The following is a 16,811-nucleotide window of genomic DNA, read 5'->3' on the forward strand; positions in this document are numbered from 1 at the left end:
CAGTAGGAACCTATGGCTAAGCTGGTATTGGTAATAGTGAAACATACGAAGCACACAGGGATGGTTTGACATGTGTAACCAATATCTGTTTTGGGTTTCCTATCTTACGGGAAATAGAAAGTAGCACCAAATTTACTAGCCATGTATTTTGGTGTTTTTCAAAATGCCACATGCATATCAATGCCCTAATTGGAATGCAGGTTCTGGCTCAGTGGGTTTGAGGAAGGGCCTGAGGTTCTTCATTTCCAGCAAGTTCTCGGGCAATGCTGGCGCTGCTGGTCCGCGGACCACCCTTTGAGAAGCCAGGACATATTTGTCTAGCTATGAATACATACCTGGTCACTAGGAGCCCCAGAGACAGACCATCAATGCCATGGTCTCTCCTGTCTCAGTGCTAGGATTATGGGTGTGATCCACTGTGCCCAGCACCCCTGCTTTGTTAGGCAAACACAAGTGGCTTCAAGAAAGGCACAGGTCAAGAGTATAGCTAGACACTAGCAATGCAGGTGCTCATGAGCCTGGGCTCTGCAAGCACAAGCTGTGCTGGCCATTTATCAGCTGCTGCAGAGTGACTGATCTTAGCTACAGTTGGCCGGGCCCCACACCAGGGGGACTTCAAAGGCCTTAATGAGCAGGACAGCTGGGGCAAGAGTCACTTCTAGTGGGGAAAGAACATCTTTCCATTTCCAGGGTGGACTTTTTTTAAGACAGTACGTTGTTGCCCCTTGTTCCTGTACTCTTTGTAACCAAAAACATTTATTCCCAAACTGTTAGGAAAACAGGCTTCTCACTACATTGTCCAAGCTGGTCTCAAACTCCTGAGCTCAAGTGATCCTCACACTTCAGTCTCTCCAGTAGCTGGGACTACAGGGGACTGACCACCATGTCTGGGTCAGGGTGGATTTTTTAGACACGGGTGGGCTGGAACATTTTTGCTATGATTACGGTGTTTCTTGGGTGATTCTGGAGAGGCAAGTATCTAGGTTCCCTGCATTGCCACAATGTGTGTAAGCTATCCTTACACACATATGTAAGGATAGCTCAGGGCCTCTCAACCCTGAAAGAACATGCATGGCATTTGTCTGGGAGACTTTTTAAAGAGGAGCAATGCTGTGACAGGTGCACTCCAGACCAGAACCTCAGGGGAGGGACCCAGGGAATGGAATAGCTCAAACAATCTCCAGGTGTCTCTAAGAAGCATCCAAGCTCTGCATGGCTAGGGGTCAAACTAGTAGATTTGGGGCTAGATGTAGGATCTTGAGGAGCATGTGTCAAGGTTTGGTCCTCAACAGACCCTTTAAGGCTGGAGCTTCAGAATATCCACAGAAATATCAATTCCTGAAAGTGAGGGAAGGAAGGAACCTCTTCTTAGATGAGGTTTTAGTGTCGGAAGTTTGCGGGTATCTTTAAAAGTAGAGGCTGCTTTTTGCCCCTAGCACGCTACACCTAGGGGCATGTCCCTAGCATGCCTCCTGCTGGGAAGTCCCTGGGAGGTCACAGGTTGTGGCCAGGCATAGATGGCAGGACATTTCCTGCCTCTGCCTTTTCCCTTTCCTTCTGCAGGTCTCTGGGCTGGATCAAGTGTGATGTCTGAGGAGGGTGGGGTCAGTGCTGTGACAACCATGTGTGTCCTGTGAACTCTTGCTATAAAGAACTACTGTAACCATACCCTTCAAGAAAGAGACAGTCCTGACTGAAGATAGGGAAAAGACCCCTAGAAAGACTTTACCCAGGCACCCTAAACCCTTCTCAGCTGAGATCAGGTAGAATAGGAAATCATGGAGTGATAAAAATTTGGAATTTGTAATATCTTTGTACAGAAGAGCAACATAATTTGACTTCAGACTTGTAACAGAAGTCTTTTGACCTAAGAAATTTAATTTAATTTTGCAAAGAAATTTAATCTGTGAAGGTTAATTTTTAGCCGGGAGAAGCCTTGTACTTAGGATTTGTTTCAAACTGCCTCTCCCTCTGGGAGTAGCTTTTGGCAGCTACTGGGAGGAGTCGATCCAGAGTCTTCATCACCACAAACTTCTGATTGTCCTGATTAACTACAGATGCAGGGAAATCTATGACTTGGTACTTTATTAATTAGTCACTTACCAGAGTTTTAATGGCCATATTCACACAGATATTCTTCCTTACCAACGAGTGGCATTTTATTTCTCAACAGCTGCGTCTCAATACCCCATCAGTGCAATATTCCAACACTGCATCTGGAGTCTGGCTTCCAGACCTCATTATTATGGATCATTATGAATATTTCCATGGAAATAATCCAGAACAAGGTGCTCCCAATCTACTTTTGTTGTTGTTGTTGTTACATCAAGATGCAAAGCAGGCCAGACCTGTGGGCTGAAGCCTCAGGGAGCCCAGAAGTCTCCATTCTGCTTTCCAGAGTGCTGACTGCTGGGGGAACTAAGCTAAGTGTTCCTTTTTGATTGTGTGGCTTCTGTCCATCAAAGGGGTACAGATGAAGTTTTCAAGGTATGAACAAGAATAAGCTGAACAGGCAAGAACAGGATTAAACATGCAGTTGTCTTTGTAAATGGGTTCAAATATTTTGAAAAACATGTAAACTAAGATGTTTTACATCTCAACATCCTAAACAGAGGCCTTTTTCCTCAGATTGTGTAAGATAGGTCATAGGTAGGCTGCACAAATTCCTTTTAAACAATTAGACATTTAGCTTCTAAAATGCAAATTTAAAATGTACTCTCCCCATATCATTTTTCTACTGCTTTGTATCTTTCACCAACACTCACAGAATGACCTCTGTCATAACTCCAGAAGAAAAAGACACCCTAACTCTCGACATAATTTAAAGGGAGGAAATGACAAACAGCCTCACAGATCAGTAATTCCCTATACTTACATTTTATAACCTCTCTATATCAATATTTTATTAATTTTTATTATTTTATTCAACATAATATTCAGCATATATAAAACGAGTTGGAGAAGAGAGGAAGTCTGTTGTGTAATAAACAGTTCTAAGGAGAACTAAAATTTTCCTTTGATTCTTTTGCTCTCAAAAGCCTTAATATGTGTGTATGTGCACTTATATTTTAAAGTTCAATTATTTATTGGGTTATGTACATATAATAATCATTTGAATAGCAGTTGTATTCACTAAAACATTAATTTTCTCATTCAATACAAAACTGATGAAGCCAATCTATAGCTAAAATTCTCCCACTTCCTTTTTCAAATGTTGTCATTATCCAGAGAATATACTGTTAAACAAACAACTGGTATGGTACCCTAGTGATGTTAGTGATGCTTTCTAGTACAGAAAGTCAATTTGTTTTGACTACATACAGTAAATATTACATATCTGAAAAAAGCTTCCAAGTTGGGGGAAGGGGACTGTTTTTGGTCATGTGAATAACAACAAGCGAACTGACTACTAGGGTCTAAATGTTTGTGCTCTCCTCGCCCCTCAATTCTTAGGTTGAAAGCTAACACCCAATGTGATGGTGTTAGGAGGTGGGGCCTGTGGGAGGTGATGAGGTCATGAGGGTGACCTCATGTCACCTGTCATGAGTGGGATTAGTGCCCTTACACCCCAGAGAGATCCAGGTGAGGACACAGCAAGAAGGGGCCATCTATGAGGCGAAAAGTGGGCCCTCATGGGACAATGAATCTGCCAGTACCTTGGTTTTGGACTTTCCAGCCTCCAGAACTAGGAGAAATAAATCTCTGTTGTTTGTAAGTTCACAATTTATGATATTTTTTATAGCAACCTAAACAGACTAAGACCCTGACTCAGCCATAGAAAAAACTGTGGCATTATCTGCTTCTAACCAGCTGAGCTTAAGATCTGAATGATGAATGCCTTTGTGTGTGTGTGCGCGTGTGTGTGTGTGTGTGTGTGTGTGTGTGTGTGTGTGTGTGTATTTCTTATTCTAAAGAGAAATAAATACTGACTTCCCTTTTCTACATCAATTTTCTATTTTGGTCTCTCTTTTTCATGCCACTAATTCTTTCCAATTCCTCAGTAATCTTTGATAATTTGTCATATTTGAGAAAGAAAAACCCAGTGACAGCTTCTTTCCACAGTATCAAGGGCAGTATTTGCCACTGTGCATTCTTCAGTTAGAATTTCTGGAGGGGAAGGCAGGGCATTCAGACTGGCAGTCTTCCTTCAGAATGAGTGGTGGGGGTTCGGGGAGCAGTCCCGACTTCCTTACCACTCCATACGCCTGTACTATCTAATGTAAACCAGCATCAATAACAGAAGTCTCGAAGTTTCTTCAAGAGAACACCTCTTAGAGTAAGCAATGGCTACAGGGTCACCATTTTGGTAGGAGAGATGTTTGTCAGGGGGTGCCAACTTAGAACTGTCTTGAACATTGACTTTCAAGTAATCCCTCTATCTTCAGCCCATCTCTCCCCGGCCCCACCCCCTCAAGCTCGGCTCTGACCCTTGGGCCTGTCCAGGAATTCACAGAAGACAGCCAACCCACCTCCAAAGTCCAGACAGCTCATCCTCAAAAGACAACACTCCTATATTTTAATTGTTTGTCACTCTACTTTCTAGAAATTTTTCACTTGGCTTGCTTGTTGGCGACAATCAAACCCTGGTCTCTGTGGTTTTGTCTCTCTCTCTCTTTTTCTCTCTCTCTCTCTTTCTTGAGAAGGAGGCTCGCTCTGTGCCCAGATTGGAGTGCAATGACATGATCTCGGCTCACTGCAACCTCTGCCTCCTGGGTTCAAGCAATGCTCCCGCCTCAGCCTCCTGAGTAGCTGGGATTACAGGTACGTGCCACCACACCTGGCTAATTTTTTGTATTTTAGTAGAGACAGGGTTTCACCATGTTGGTCAGGCTGGTCTCGAACTCCTGACCTCATGATCTGCCCGCCCCCCACCCAGCCTCCCAAAGTGCTGAGATTACAGGTGTGAGCCACTGCGCCCAGCCTCTGTGTTTTTGTCTCTTTTGTGACTTCATTCCCTATTGTATTCCTGTACTTTTATTTTCTGAGGTGTCTAGAAAATAGGGGAAACAATGAGTAAGCAGAGGATGCCATCTTGAACAATTATCTTAGATAGTTTTCATTTTTTTAGGGCACATTTTCTCAGTTAAAGCATAATCAAAATCATATAAAATCAATAATATTAGAAGACTTTCACAGAATTCTATACAAAGATGCCACTTTCCTACCAAAGAACAAAAAAAGGGTCTGTTTATCGCCATTTGATTTACAAGGCTGCTATAAGGTAGGAAAAGAAGGGTAGGTATTAACTTCTGTGAAGGAAACAAAAATGAAAGACACCAGGAAGACCTTTTGGGCCACCTAGCCATCCCAACTCTTAGTTCTGGGCTGAGGCACTAACTTGCCATATGGGAGTGTTACAATTGCACTGTTTCCACTTCAGTTTGACCTGGACATCAGTTGGATAGAAATTGGATATGAAGGTAAGTTGAATAGAGGTGCTATATCAAATGAATGTACAAAAGAAATGTTTGATTACCATTTCTGTGAGTTCCAGACCTGTAGGCCGATGAACGCTGTTAGACTGGGCTTAGCATATACAGAGGATGGAAGGTTTGCTGAAGAGGTTTCATGTCTGCCTTCCTGGGAGGTGAGGAATTCCAGAGAGATGAGCTTGCACGAAGCCACTGAGGTATGGATTCCCTACTATAACATGGGGTCCCAGAATTCCAGAGGGTAAGTGCCTGGCTGAATAACTGCTTTGTTGGTGGAAGCAGGAGATGGTTGGTGTGTGGAAATCAGCCTGCACTCCCCAAGTGTGTGGGGGTGTAGGATGCAAGAATGCACCATGCAGAAGGGAGATCCATATTACATTGATTCTAAAGACAGCCGGGGCAGGCACTGGGTTCCTAATGCTTATGAGGAAGGGGCTGGAGCCCGGAGGCATGGCCAGAAGGGAAGGCAATGAATCACTGTCATTAGGAGAGTGCCCAGTTAGGTCTAGTTTGAAAGAACCTCTGGAAGCTCCAGTTGAGAGGAAGTCAGCCTTAACCACCTTTAAAAGGTTAAAGTTGATTGACATCACAGGTTGATCATATTCTAATTAGTATATCTACACTGGAATTTTTTTTTTAACATTAAGTGCTGGTGGGAAAATCTAAATATCTAGCACTAGAGTGAGCAGAATGTTCATGAGAACTGTGCGATGCTTGTCCACGGCACAGGAAGATTAGCTTTCCAAAATGAATTGAAAGGAGCAGCAGGAGCCAGATACCAAGTTGCATTCTGACCCCATCCCAGGAGCCCTGGCCTAAACAAACTCGCTCATTACCCTAGTAGACTTCACAAGTCCTTTGCGAACCTCACTGCAGAGACTGCAAAGCTTTCATCTAGGATTAGACTCTTTTTTTTTTTATTTTTTCTTCCTTATATAAAGTGTACCTAGAAGCCTTAACCAGTCAGGGAATGGGTCTGAAATCTCTAAACAGTAAAGATTCAGTGTTTACAGTGCACGATCCACTCTAAATACTGAGTTTTAGGTCCATTTGAATGGGGGACAAGTTAGACATGCCTTGACCAAATTCCTCTCCATATTAGGTCAATTTTGATTAAAATCATTGGTTAAGAGTCTCCATTTCATTCATTTCAATTTTACCTCAAAATAAGTTTCTGATGTTTGACTTTAATGCATATTTACAATCGTATTTCTTTTCAAAACAGGATTAATTTAGCTATAAATCCCCAAAGTGAAAGGATTATGTTATTCTCTCTGTAAAAGTGAACAAAAATTGGTACCGATGAAGTTACAGTCACACATTCAATAGGATGTTGACAATTTTTTTTAGATATTATTATTACTTTCTTCAAAATCATGAGTCACTTAAATAAGCTGAAAACTTATACTGCATTTCTACATCCTTCGTGTTTTTCTCCACTGACACAAAAATATACTACCTCTAACTATGCATCACGTACATTTAAGACTACAGAGATTCTGGGGTCAAAGCGACGTAGGTTCAAATCACATCCCTGTCATTTCTAGACAAGTAACTTTGGGCAAGGGTACTGTTTGGGCAAACATTCTAGTTTTCAAATCTGTAGAACGGGTGTAAAAATCATATCTGCCTCATTAAGTTGCTGGAGACTACATGAGATTTCTTAAAATAATACATTTAATTCTTAATTTATAAAAAAAATTAAATTAACCAAACTTTGGGTCAGGAAAAAATAGAAAAAGTAGGTTATGTCACTGACTAGCCTTTTTTCTCAACCATTTATAAGTGATAATTTTTGTATTGTCCCATTTCGGAACAAACGAGAACGAGTTTTAAGAAGCAGTGGAGGACTATTTCAGTGGCTTCCAAAGTGATTCCCTGCCCATTTTTTCTTTGTCCACAAAGGACTTGTGAAGTCTACTAGGGTAATGAGCGAGTTTGTTTAGGCCAGGGCTCCTGGGATGGGGTCAGAATGCAACTTGGTATCTGGCTCCTGCTGCTCCTTTCAATTCATTTTGGAAAGCTAATCTTCCTGTGCCGTGGACATTTTTTCTTTTTCCAGCCTCCACATACTTCCCAGAACAAAGTTTCTAACAAGCAAATATGACCATGTCAGTTGTCTGCCGGAAGGATAAAATGCTAAGCCCGTTACGGTGGGATGCAGCAACCTTACCTCCCTCTGCACCTTCATGTCTCACCACTCCTACCACTCTGTCTTTGCTCAAGAAACACTGAGCTGCCGCTTATCTTCCCCTGCCTCCCTGCACCCCACACACACCCTCTCAACTCTGACTTTGTTCTGGCTACCGTTCTTTCTAGTTGCTTCTTTACAGCTTTGCTCTGGGACCACTTCATCGAGGAAGCATGCCGGGTGCACACTGAACCCCACTGCAAGATGCTCCGCTAGGATGCTCCCATAGTAACTAGCTTCTATTTCACTCTGCACTGGGTTTAAAACTGACCAGTCCTGTGTCTAGTCTGAAAGCAGGTCTCTTGAAACCAGGGGTTATGCCTCACTCATCTGCATATGCCCAACACAGACACTGACATGTTTTGGGATTCAATAAACCTGCTCTATGTCTGAAGCAAAGATGGATGACTTCTTCCTTGCACACCCAAGGTAGTATGGTAGGTATTACTTAGGTTAATATGAGTTAACTTACTACTGAGCCAGAAAACGTGCTGGTACTTTACATATGTTACATAAATAAATAATTTATTTTTTAATTTAATACATAAATAAATTATTTATGTAACATACGTAAAGTACAAGGCCTCTCAGACTTGGCCTTCCACTCCCACCTCGCTGACCTCAAGTCACGTGTTTGCTCTTGTTCTCTCTGATTAACCCCCCTGGTCTCCTTGCTACTCAGCAAACATATCAGACACACCCCCATTTATAAGCCCTTGAACTTGCTGTTCCTCTTGCTTAGAAAACCTTCTCCCAGATAGTCATAGGGCCAGCTCACTCACCTATGTGAGGACAGATTCAAAGTTACCTTCTGTATAAGTACTGTGTACTAACTAATGGCATCACTGGAAACCAAAAAACAAACTACTGGGTACTATGCTCAGTACCTGGGTGACAGGATCAACTGTACCCCAAACCTCAGCATCATGCAATATACCCAGCTAACAAACCCAGAGAGGTACCCCCTGAATCTAAAATAAAAGTTGGAAATTATATATTAAAAAGTCACTTCCTAATTAGAGCCTTCCCTGGCCAGCTATCAAAAGTATTTTGACAATTTTCTGTCTTCCTCATTTGAAACAAGGCCAGGGATTTGGGCTGATACTTCATCCCTGGGATCTAAATCAGTGGCAGTACATAAAAGGTGCTTAAAGGTAATTACCGAAAGTGGCCACGTGCGGTGGCCACGTGCGGTGGCTCAGGCCTATAATCCCAGGACTTTGGGAGGCCAAAGCGGCCAGATCACTTGAAGTCAGGAGGTTGAGACTGGCCTGGCCAACATGGTGAAACCCAGTCTCTACAAAACATTCAAAAATTAGCTAGGTATAGGGGTAGGCACCTGTAATCCCAGCTATTGGGAGGCTAAGGTAGGAGAATTGCTTGAATCCAGGAGGTGGATGTTGCAGTGAGCCAAGATCGCACCACTGCACTCCAGCCTGGGCAACGAACAGAGTGAGACTCTGTGTGTGTGTGTATGTGTGTGTGTGTGTGTGTGTGTGTACAGAATGATGAATTAGTCAAAGTCACTACTTATCCTGTATCCACCCTCCCTAGTCATCAGTGACAAATCTCTAAAATCACAACCCCGAAATTCCAAAAGCTGTTTTGCCATCGTGACCTAACTGTGCTCTTTCAACTAGCAAACCAAGTAGCTCCCAACTTCACAACACCTCAAACGGTATCAAGCAAACCAAATAAGGCATGGGGGTCTCGGAGTTCCAATATTCCTAATCTCTCAGAAGCATACGGTTTGTCCCTTATACCTTACCTGGGCCACAGTGTAACCCAAGTGCAACACAAGTTATTTTTACAATGTACTTTTACAGCCCCTTCTTAGATGCAATGATAGGAGCTATTGGCTCTATTCAGCTCCATTCACCCTCTCCTAACCTCTCCACAGGTATCTTCAGCCATGTGGCCACCCTCTCGATTGCTACTGAAATGATAGAGTAGAACATGCAAAAGTCTACACATATCACCCGTGGGAGAAAGAACTGGAAGCTAAGACTCCTGATTTCCTTCACGAGGTAAGTATAAGAAATGAAATGGCCTATAGTAGGCCACCTGGACTCCCGGCGCCTCAGTCTGCTCTTCTCCGTGGTGGTGGGCATGGCTGAGAAGGGTGTCATGAGGTCTCATAAGAACTCCACCCATCTCCCACTTCTTGACATGATCTGGTAACTTATTTTACAGAATCATATACATGAAGTTTCAGTACATGTTCCCCCGCCCCCTTTTCTAAGCAGATCGCTACTCCTGAGTCCCTACAGCATAAAGATTTTGGTACTCACACTTGGTTGGCACTAATAATTGTCTACCTCAAAAATTCTATTTAAGAGAGAGAGGCAGTGAGTGAGAGAATATTTTCATTTCAGTAAATGTAGCTAGCACAATTTTGTGGGCAGTGGCACTCCAGCCTGAATCCTGTTAGGCCAGGCCAGTCCACACTGGCAATTACTGTGCTGAATTAAAGAAGCCCTTGGCCACCTGCCTTGTGCATGCAACAAGTTCCTTTTTTTTAATCCTATTTATCTTCACAGTCATCTATTTGTGTCAAGAAAGGAAGCATATGAGCACAGCATCTGTTACTAGAGTGACACAATTACCAAATACTTCTCTAAGGGAAAAAAATTCACAATAAATCCGGGTTAGTTGTCAGGTGTTTCAGAAGACAAAACATTAGTCTTTCAATCATGGTGTCTTGTTTAAGCTGAGCATATGGTGCTAACAGCAGAGAGGCACCAGCTCAGCCTGGTTGCTGACGGGCATAACGACCACAGAAATGTCACCTCCTCTAAATTGGCAGAGGAAAGCAGGTTTGTCTCCCCTAACCCAGCCCCTCCCTCCCTGTAATAAAGCAGGTACAAATTCAAGGGACTTCATCATTGCTGACTTTGTCCCAAGTATTAGGATCCAAGTACATCCAATGGCAGGTATGGGAAAGTCCGTTAGTTCTCCCAATAACTAATTTAGCAAAGATGTAAATAAATTCAAGCCAAAACAAAAGGGTAATAATTCAAGGCAATTCATTATTCGTTATTTCCCCACTACCATTGAAAACTATGTAAGCTGAACGTCTAATTTGGGAAAATCCCTTACTTTTTCCACAATGAAATGGAGACAACTAAAGGTGACCCTGTCAATATTGCAAATGTTACTTGTTTTGCTTTTTTCTGGATACCATCAACAGGTCTATGGAATGCTTTCCTAAATGTGTATTACTTTTATGATTTAGTCTTTAGACTTTAGACTGGGGAGAGGCAGAGAGAGAAGAGAGGAGAGAAGAGAGTGAGATAGGTGTTAGAGATGGAGACACCACATTACTCCCCAAGAGAAGTCACTGACAAACTGTAGGCAAGACACTGACTTGTTCCAGGGAAGCCTTGGCGTTCCCTATCTCCTGTCACTACTGCAACCTGGCCGACAGCGCTCCCGGCTTCGCTTCTGCTCTAGCCAGCTGCTGCCTCCGCGCCCCCGCCACGCGCCCAGGTGAGCCGCGCCAGGTGGCAGCGAGCCTTTACCTGCCAGGCTGCCCGGCCTCTGGAGGGTGGCCGTGGCATACAGCTCCTGCGAGTGCTTGCTGTACTGCTCGGACGCGTGGACCAGGCGCTTGGTGGGCGACAGGGTGGCGTACGTGCCGATAGTGGAGCTCAGCTGGTGGATGGGCGAGGAGGAGATGGTGGACTGCACGGTGGGGGGCGAGGTCACACGGATCGGGGACAGGCCGGCCGAGGACACGACGATGTTGATGGGCGAGCTGGTGCTGTAGGACTTGGCCAGGCGGCTGGGCGACTGCTTGGGCGAGGAGCCGCGCGGCGCAGCGTAGGTGGCGCCCTCGGGGGCTGAGCCGCCGCGCTGCAGCTTGGTGGGTGAGCCGCCCTGGGGCGCGGCCAGTGGGGAGCCCCCGCGCGGCGGCGCGGGCAGCGTGGAGCTGGAGTAGTAGAGCGCGGCGGCGGCGGCGGCGGCGGCGGGCGGCGCGTCGGGCAGGTGGAAGGCGCTGCCTAGGCTGGGCGCGAACGGCTCCCGCGGCGGCGGCGGCGGCGGCGGCGCGGGCTCGGGCCCCGCCAGGTGGCCGGCGCGGCTGGTCGTGCCCTGTGCCCGGGAGAGGAGAGAACACGCGCACTTAGCGAGGGAGAAGCACACGGCCCACCCGGCCCAGCCCGGCCCCGAGAGTAGGGGCACACCGCGGGTGCCCGGCGGCTCTGCGAGCCCAGCTGTGCTCAGGACTGGACACGAACCTGCGCCCCAAACTCTTCTGGGGCGGATTTCTTGTCCCGACACTGGCACAGGCCAGCTGACTACTGGAGGGAAGTCACGTTTGACAAATGAGACCTGTGTTTGCTTACATGTCGATGTTATTTCGGGAATAGCAGAAGCATCGCATTTGTCACATAAAGATTTTTAAAGGCCCCCCGACAGGGCAATCATGATCTCCCTGGTCGCAATCACGATGTTAGTTTTAATGAGAAATTCGGGCAGTAAATCTTTTTCCTTCCCCCCCCCTCCCCACCCTTGCCCCACGTCATTTCATTGGATACACTTTCTACCTCCAAGATTGGCCGAGTTACAAACTTATCTGGAGAGCGTCAAGAATAAACATACTTCTTACAGTTTATTCTGTTGCGATTGCCGCGTGGATTCTTCTTTTTGGACAACGAAAAGTTAAACGGAGGGAAAAATATTAAGTCAGAATGAATTCGCTTCGTCTTTTTAGCATGAAAAAAATTCTAGAGGAATTAGAGCAATTGGAAATGAGAACACTAAAAAAGCCTCCCTTTTCTAGATTTTACCACTGGGCGCCCAATCTTTCAGCATCTTTCTCTCTCTAGCTCCCTTTAAGAGCCCCCTGCAGCTGTGTCTTCCAATTGAAAGCCATTCGCCTCTCATTTATTTACAAGAACACAAAAGACAACAAGAGCTGGGGAGGAGCTGGAGAGACAGTTGGAGGGGAAAGCACTTTCCTTGAATCTTGTCCAGAGACAAATTTGCATTCGAATGAAAACACTACATTGTCAACCACTTCTGGGCAGGAGGTCTCAGATCTTCCAGGCTTTCCCGGGGAGCAGAGAGGATTTTGAGAGCCTGCTGGTGTGAAGGGAATAGGATTGTACACAGAGTTGGAGAGAAGCTAGGAAGGAGGGTTTTGAAATGAGGGGTGGGAGGTGGGTGGGGAGGTGGACTCCAGAGAGATGAAGGGAAGGGAGGAAGAGAAGATTGAACAGATGCTAGCCATTAAAAGTTTCAATTATGCCTCTCTACCCGTTTTGGAATGGCAATTGGCAAATAATAGACTGGGCACTTTCGGTGCACATACACAGGCATTCCAAATTTCATCTGGGATGTCAAGTTCATATGCAGATCTGAGGGAGTTAATTGAGCAACATCAAAATTCTCTATTAGGAGTAGCCTGGCATAGGAGGTAGATAAACACTTTGGTGAGAGACATTCTCTATGCAGAGTGTGTGTATGTGTATGCATATGTATTTATGCACGGTGCATATATTTTAAATATTCTCATACACACACGCAATCCATAAAGCAATTATTTTAACTTTAAGAGTGAAAGTAAAATGTAAGTTCCATGAGTTTATTCAATGATGTGTCCCCAGCAACTAGAACAGAAACTCCAGGAATATTTGTGGAATGGTTCCTCAAGTTAGTCTCAAGGCTGTGGAGGATGGGGCACAAACACTACAGATGTGCGTGTGCTTACTGTGAACCCCAGAGAAATAGTCCAGCTTCATCCAGAGTCATCCAGGGGGTGGCTGTGATGCAATTTTGCTTCTCTCCCAGTGGCAGCTCTGAGCATGAAACATGTATTAAATAGATTGGGTTTCTCAAATCTAGCTGTATATTATAATCTCCACGGGAGCTTTAAAAAAAAAATCTCAATACTCATGACTTACCATTGCCATTTAATTCAGTATCCCTGGAGGTGAGACCCATATGTCAGGTTTTTTGGGAAGCTCAGCAGGTGATTTCACTGTGCAACCAAGTATGAGTCCCAGGTCCCCCCTAGAGCAGTGGTTTTCAAAGGGAGGTCCCTGTTCCCGCAGCTGCAGCATCATTGTGGATGGTCTTTTCAAACCACAATTCAAACAAAATTCTAGAGGAACAGAGCAATCGGAATCACACCCCACCGTAAACTGAACAAACTCTGCGGGAGGGGCCAAGGGATCTGGGTTTTAACCAGTACTCCAGGTGATGATGGTGCTGGTCAAAGTTTGCCAACGCTGCTCCAGAAGACACTTGGATTTGGAGGGTGAGGAGTGGGCCCCAGAGTCTGCATTTCTAACAGTCTCCCAGAGCAGACAGATGCTGCTGCTTTGAGAACTACCACTAAGCTGCAGACATTTTTCTTCTGAAGCTCTACCGGGGTTCCCTATCAACTGGGGCCTGAGCAACACTCAGCCATGCAGAACATAGCTGGCAAGTGATGGAAAAGTGTCCGACAAAAATTTCTGAAAACCCTTCCCACAGGAACAAAATGAGAAGAAAGAACCCTTTCTCTAAGGTTTCAGGAGCACTCTCTGCTCCCTGTTTACAACAAAACAAAAACTTTTTGTTATATCTTGGATATGTAACATTAATAAAACAACCTTAGAGTATACTAATGATGCCATTACCAAATAACATAATTTTAAAGAAATACTAACTAAAGCATACCAATGTAAATGAGAATATTAAGTCAGGAGTCATTCTAATATCTAAATATTAGAACAACATGTATCCTGTGAAAACCTTAATACTTTTTACAAATATTTTATTTTTCTTGTAATCTGTCAAAACATCTAGTCTCAGGAGTACTAAGTGCTGAATATGACTGTCTCCTATGTTTTCTTAAACGGACCCCAAATCTGTAGAAGCCTTGAGAACCGCCACATGAGCTGTAGACATTTTGAAAAGCCATAACAACCAATTTGAAAGTCTTTTAGATATTATAGGATCTTGGTAAAATTGTGCTAATAATTTTGGCATGAAAAAAGGAAAACTATAAACAATAAAATTTTATATACTGTTTAACCTAGTAAGTGGTATTGTCCACTATGTACTAAACTGCAATTCCAGAAAAGCCTCCTGAATCCATTTGTGTAAGAAGCCATCGTCAAGTAGAGCACCTTCTCAGGAGCACCAGCTACACTGGTTGAGTTAGCAGCAGTGCTTTCTACAATGTAGAGAATGTTCTCAATCTGTACTGCTCAATATGGCACCGCTGAACACACCGGCCGATTGACAGCTTGAAATGTGGCTAATCAGCTGAGGAACTTTAGTACACACTTAACTTTAATTAAGTTAAACATCCACACATGACTAGCGGCCACCTTCTTGGACAGCACAGTTGTCTAAGCCCCTCTGCAGTTTACAATAAATAATCCAGAGGTGCTATCCTCCATTCCAATGGCTTTTAGAGTAATAAATGCCTAAGAACTATTCTTTGGCTAAACAGAGGAATTTGTTTTGTAGCATCATTTAAATAAAAACAAAATTTGGGGGAGCCTCTTTTCACCCTTGTACTTATGTTTTCTTTCATTACCAAATTTGATTTAGTAACTCTTTGTCAGTTAAGGATACCTGAGACTGTCATTCAAGCCTGTTGCACAATCATAGGATAGTTTATTACTACCCATCGTTGCATTAGAAATAATTGAAACACATTTCAACACATACAGAATTGTATTCACTTTGTCGTTCACTAGTGTCACGAAAGTTCAATTCCACCATAAAAGTATGTTAGCACTATAAAGCTGCAAATCTGATTTAAAAGGTAGAATTCAAATAAAGTTTCATTTTCCTTTTTTAAACTAAAGACTACTACACACCGCTTCTTTGGCGATATTTGGAAATGTGTGCACGTGCAAAGACAGTTGAAATAATTTTTTACTGATGGGTGACTCTGAAAATAAAAATAATGATATAACAAATTTAGTTATACTTGCAATAGATTGGACCCCATCCTTGGTCACACAATCTAGGCTGTTGGCAGAGACAATTCTTGACTCTGTCTTCATTCTCTGCTCTTTGGATCAGTCTCAGCCGAGAGGGCAACTTTATTTGTCTTTCCCACTCCTTCAAAATGAGGAACCCATTTATGAGAAATGGAGAAGGAAGCAGGATGTTCACAGACAAACACCCCATCAAAGAGATGTTCTGATTAAACAGTTTCTGATAGGCAGAGTGTGGTGTACATTAAGTGTAGTTCAGTTCTTGTTTCCTATGGGAACTTTTTCAAGAAAAATATGGAACATTAACTCATCAAAGCTATCACAAACTATGTTATCTGTATACATATGTTTATGATAGGTCAGATTTAGGATATATTCGGGGTCACAATTTTTACATTACATGGTGTGTGTGTGTGTGTGTGTGTGTGTGTGAGTATACTTAGTGGTATATTGAGGCCTCTTGTGTAATTGTAGATGCATTTGTACCTATTTTATAGAACTGTTTAAGGGGAGGATGTATTTACATAGTATAAAAAATATTGAAATGGGAAGTTAGGGAATATGTACATTATTCCAACAGCCATTAATTAACAGTACTCAAGTTTGATGTATTAATTTACTCACTGACTCAATAAACCATTAACAAGAGCCTACTACAGTCTGGGCATCCCTACTCTGAAAATCCAAAATCTGAAATCCAAAAATCCCAAACATTTTGAGCACTGACATGAATGTCACAGTAGAAAATTCTACACCTGACACCTTTTGCTTCCTGATGGTTTAATGTACATAAACTTTGTTTCATGTGCAACATTATTTAAAATGTCATATAAACTAACCTTCAGGCTACGAGTTATGTATGAAATACAAATGAATTTCTTCTTTAGACTGGGGGGGTCCCATCCCCAAGATATCTCATTATGGATATTCAAGTATTCTAAATTCGCCCCCCAAATATCTGAAATCCAAAACACTTCTGCTCCCCTGCATTTCAAACAAGGGATGCTCAACCTGTCTACACCATGTCCAAATGAGGAGTTTGTTTCTGAAGAGCCCTCAACAATTCCCTTATATGGAATATTTTTACTTTGATGTTATTTTGGAGATCTATTGATGACATATTTTTGTCTGTACAGAATACTGTCTGGCACACAATGAAGACGCTGTTCTTTGGGGGAGTAGGAGCCCCTGAGAATATGGCACTCTTAAACCAGAAAGTGGCACTGGTCTTAGCGCCTAGCACAT

The 16,811-nt window shown here is 43.4% G+C and overlaps 1 protein-coding gene across 7 annotated transcripts in view; it reads right to left on the reverse strand.

Annotated features, from left to right (window-relative positions):
* Positions 1–16,811, reverse strand: part of CTNND2 (catenin delta 2) — a 943,187-nt gene that overhangs the window by 390,644 nt on the left and 535,732 nt on the right. For 3 of the 7 annotated variants that reach the window (XM_030927650.1, XM_030927651.1, XM_030927649.1), the window contains one exon: positions 11,145–11,715. The exons of 3 other annotated variants lie outside the window; for them this stretch is intronic. In XM_030927650.1, the coding sequence (XP_030783510.1) occupies positions 11,145–11,715 (571 nt within the window). Of the gene's footprint in view, positions 1–10,990; positions 11,716–16,811 lie in introns of those variants that run through there. One more of the 7 variants, XM_010356598.2, reaches the window with a different exon arrangement.

Source organism: Rhinopithecus roxellana, chromosome 3 (assembly GCF_007565055.1).
Source record: "Rhinopithecus roxellana isolate Shanxi Qingling chromosome 3, ASM756505v1, whole genome shotgun sequence".
In the NCBI taxonomy this organism is placed as follows: Eukaryota; Metazoa; Chordata; class Mammalia; order Primates; family Cercopithecidae; genus Rhinopithecus; species Rhinopithecus roxellana.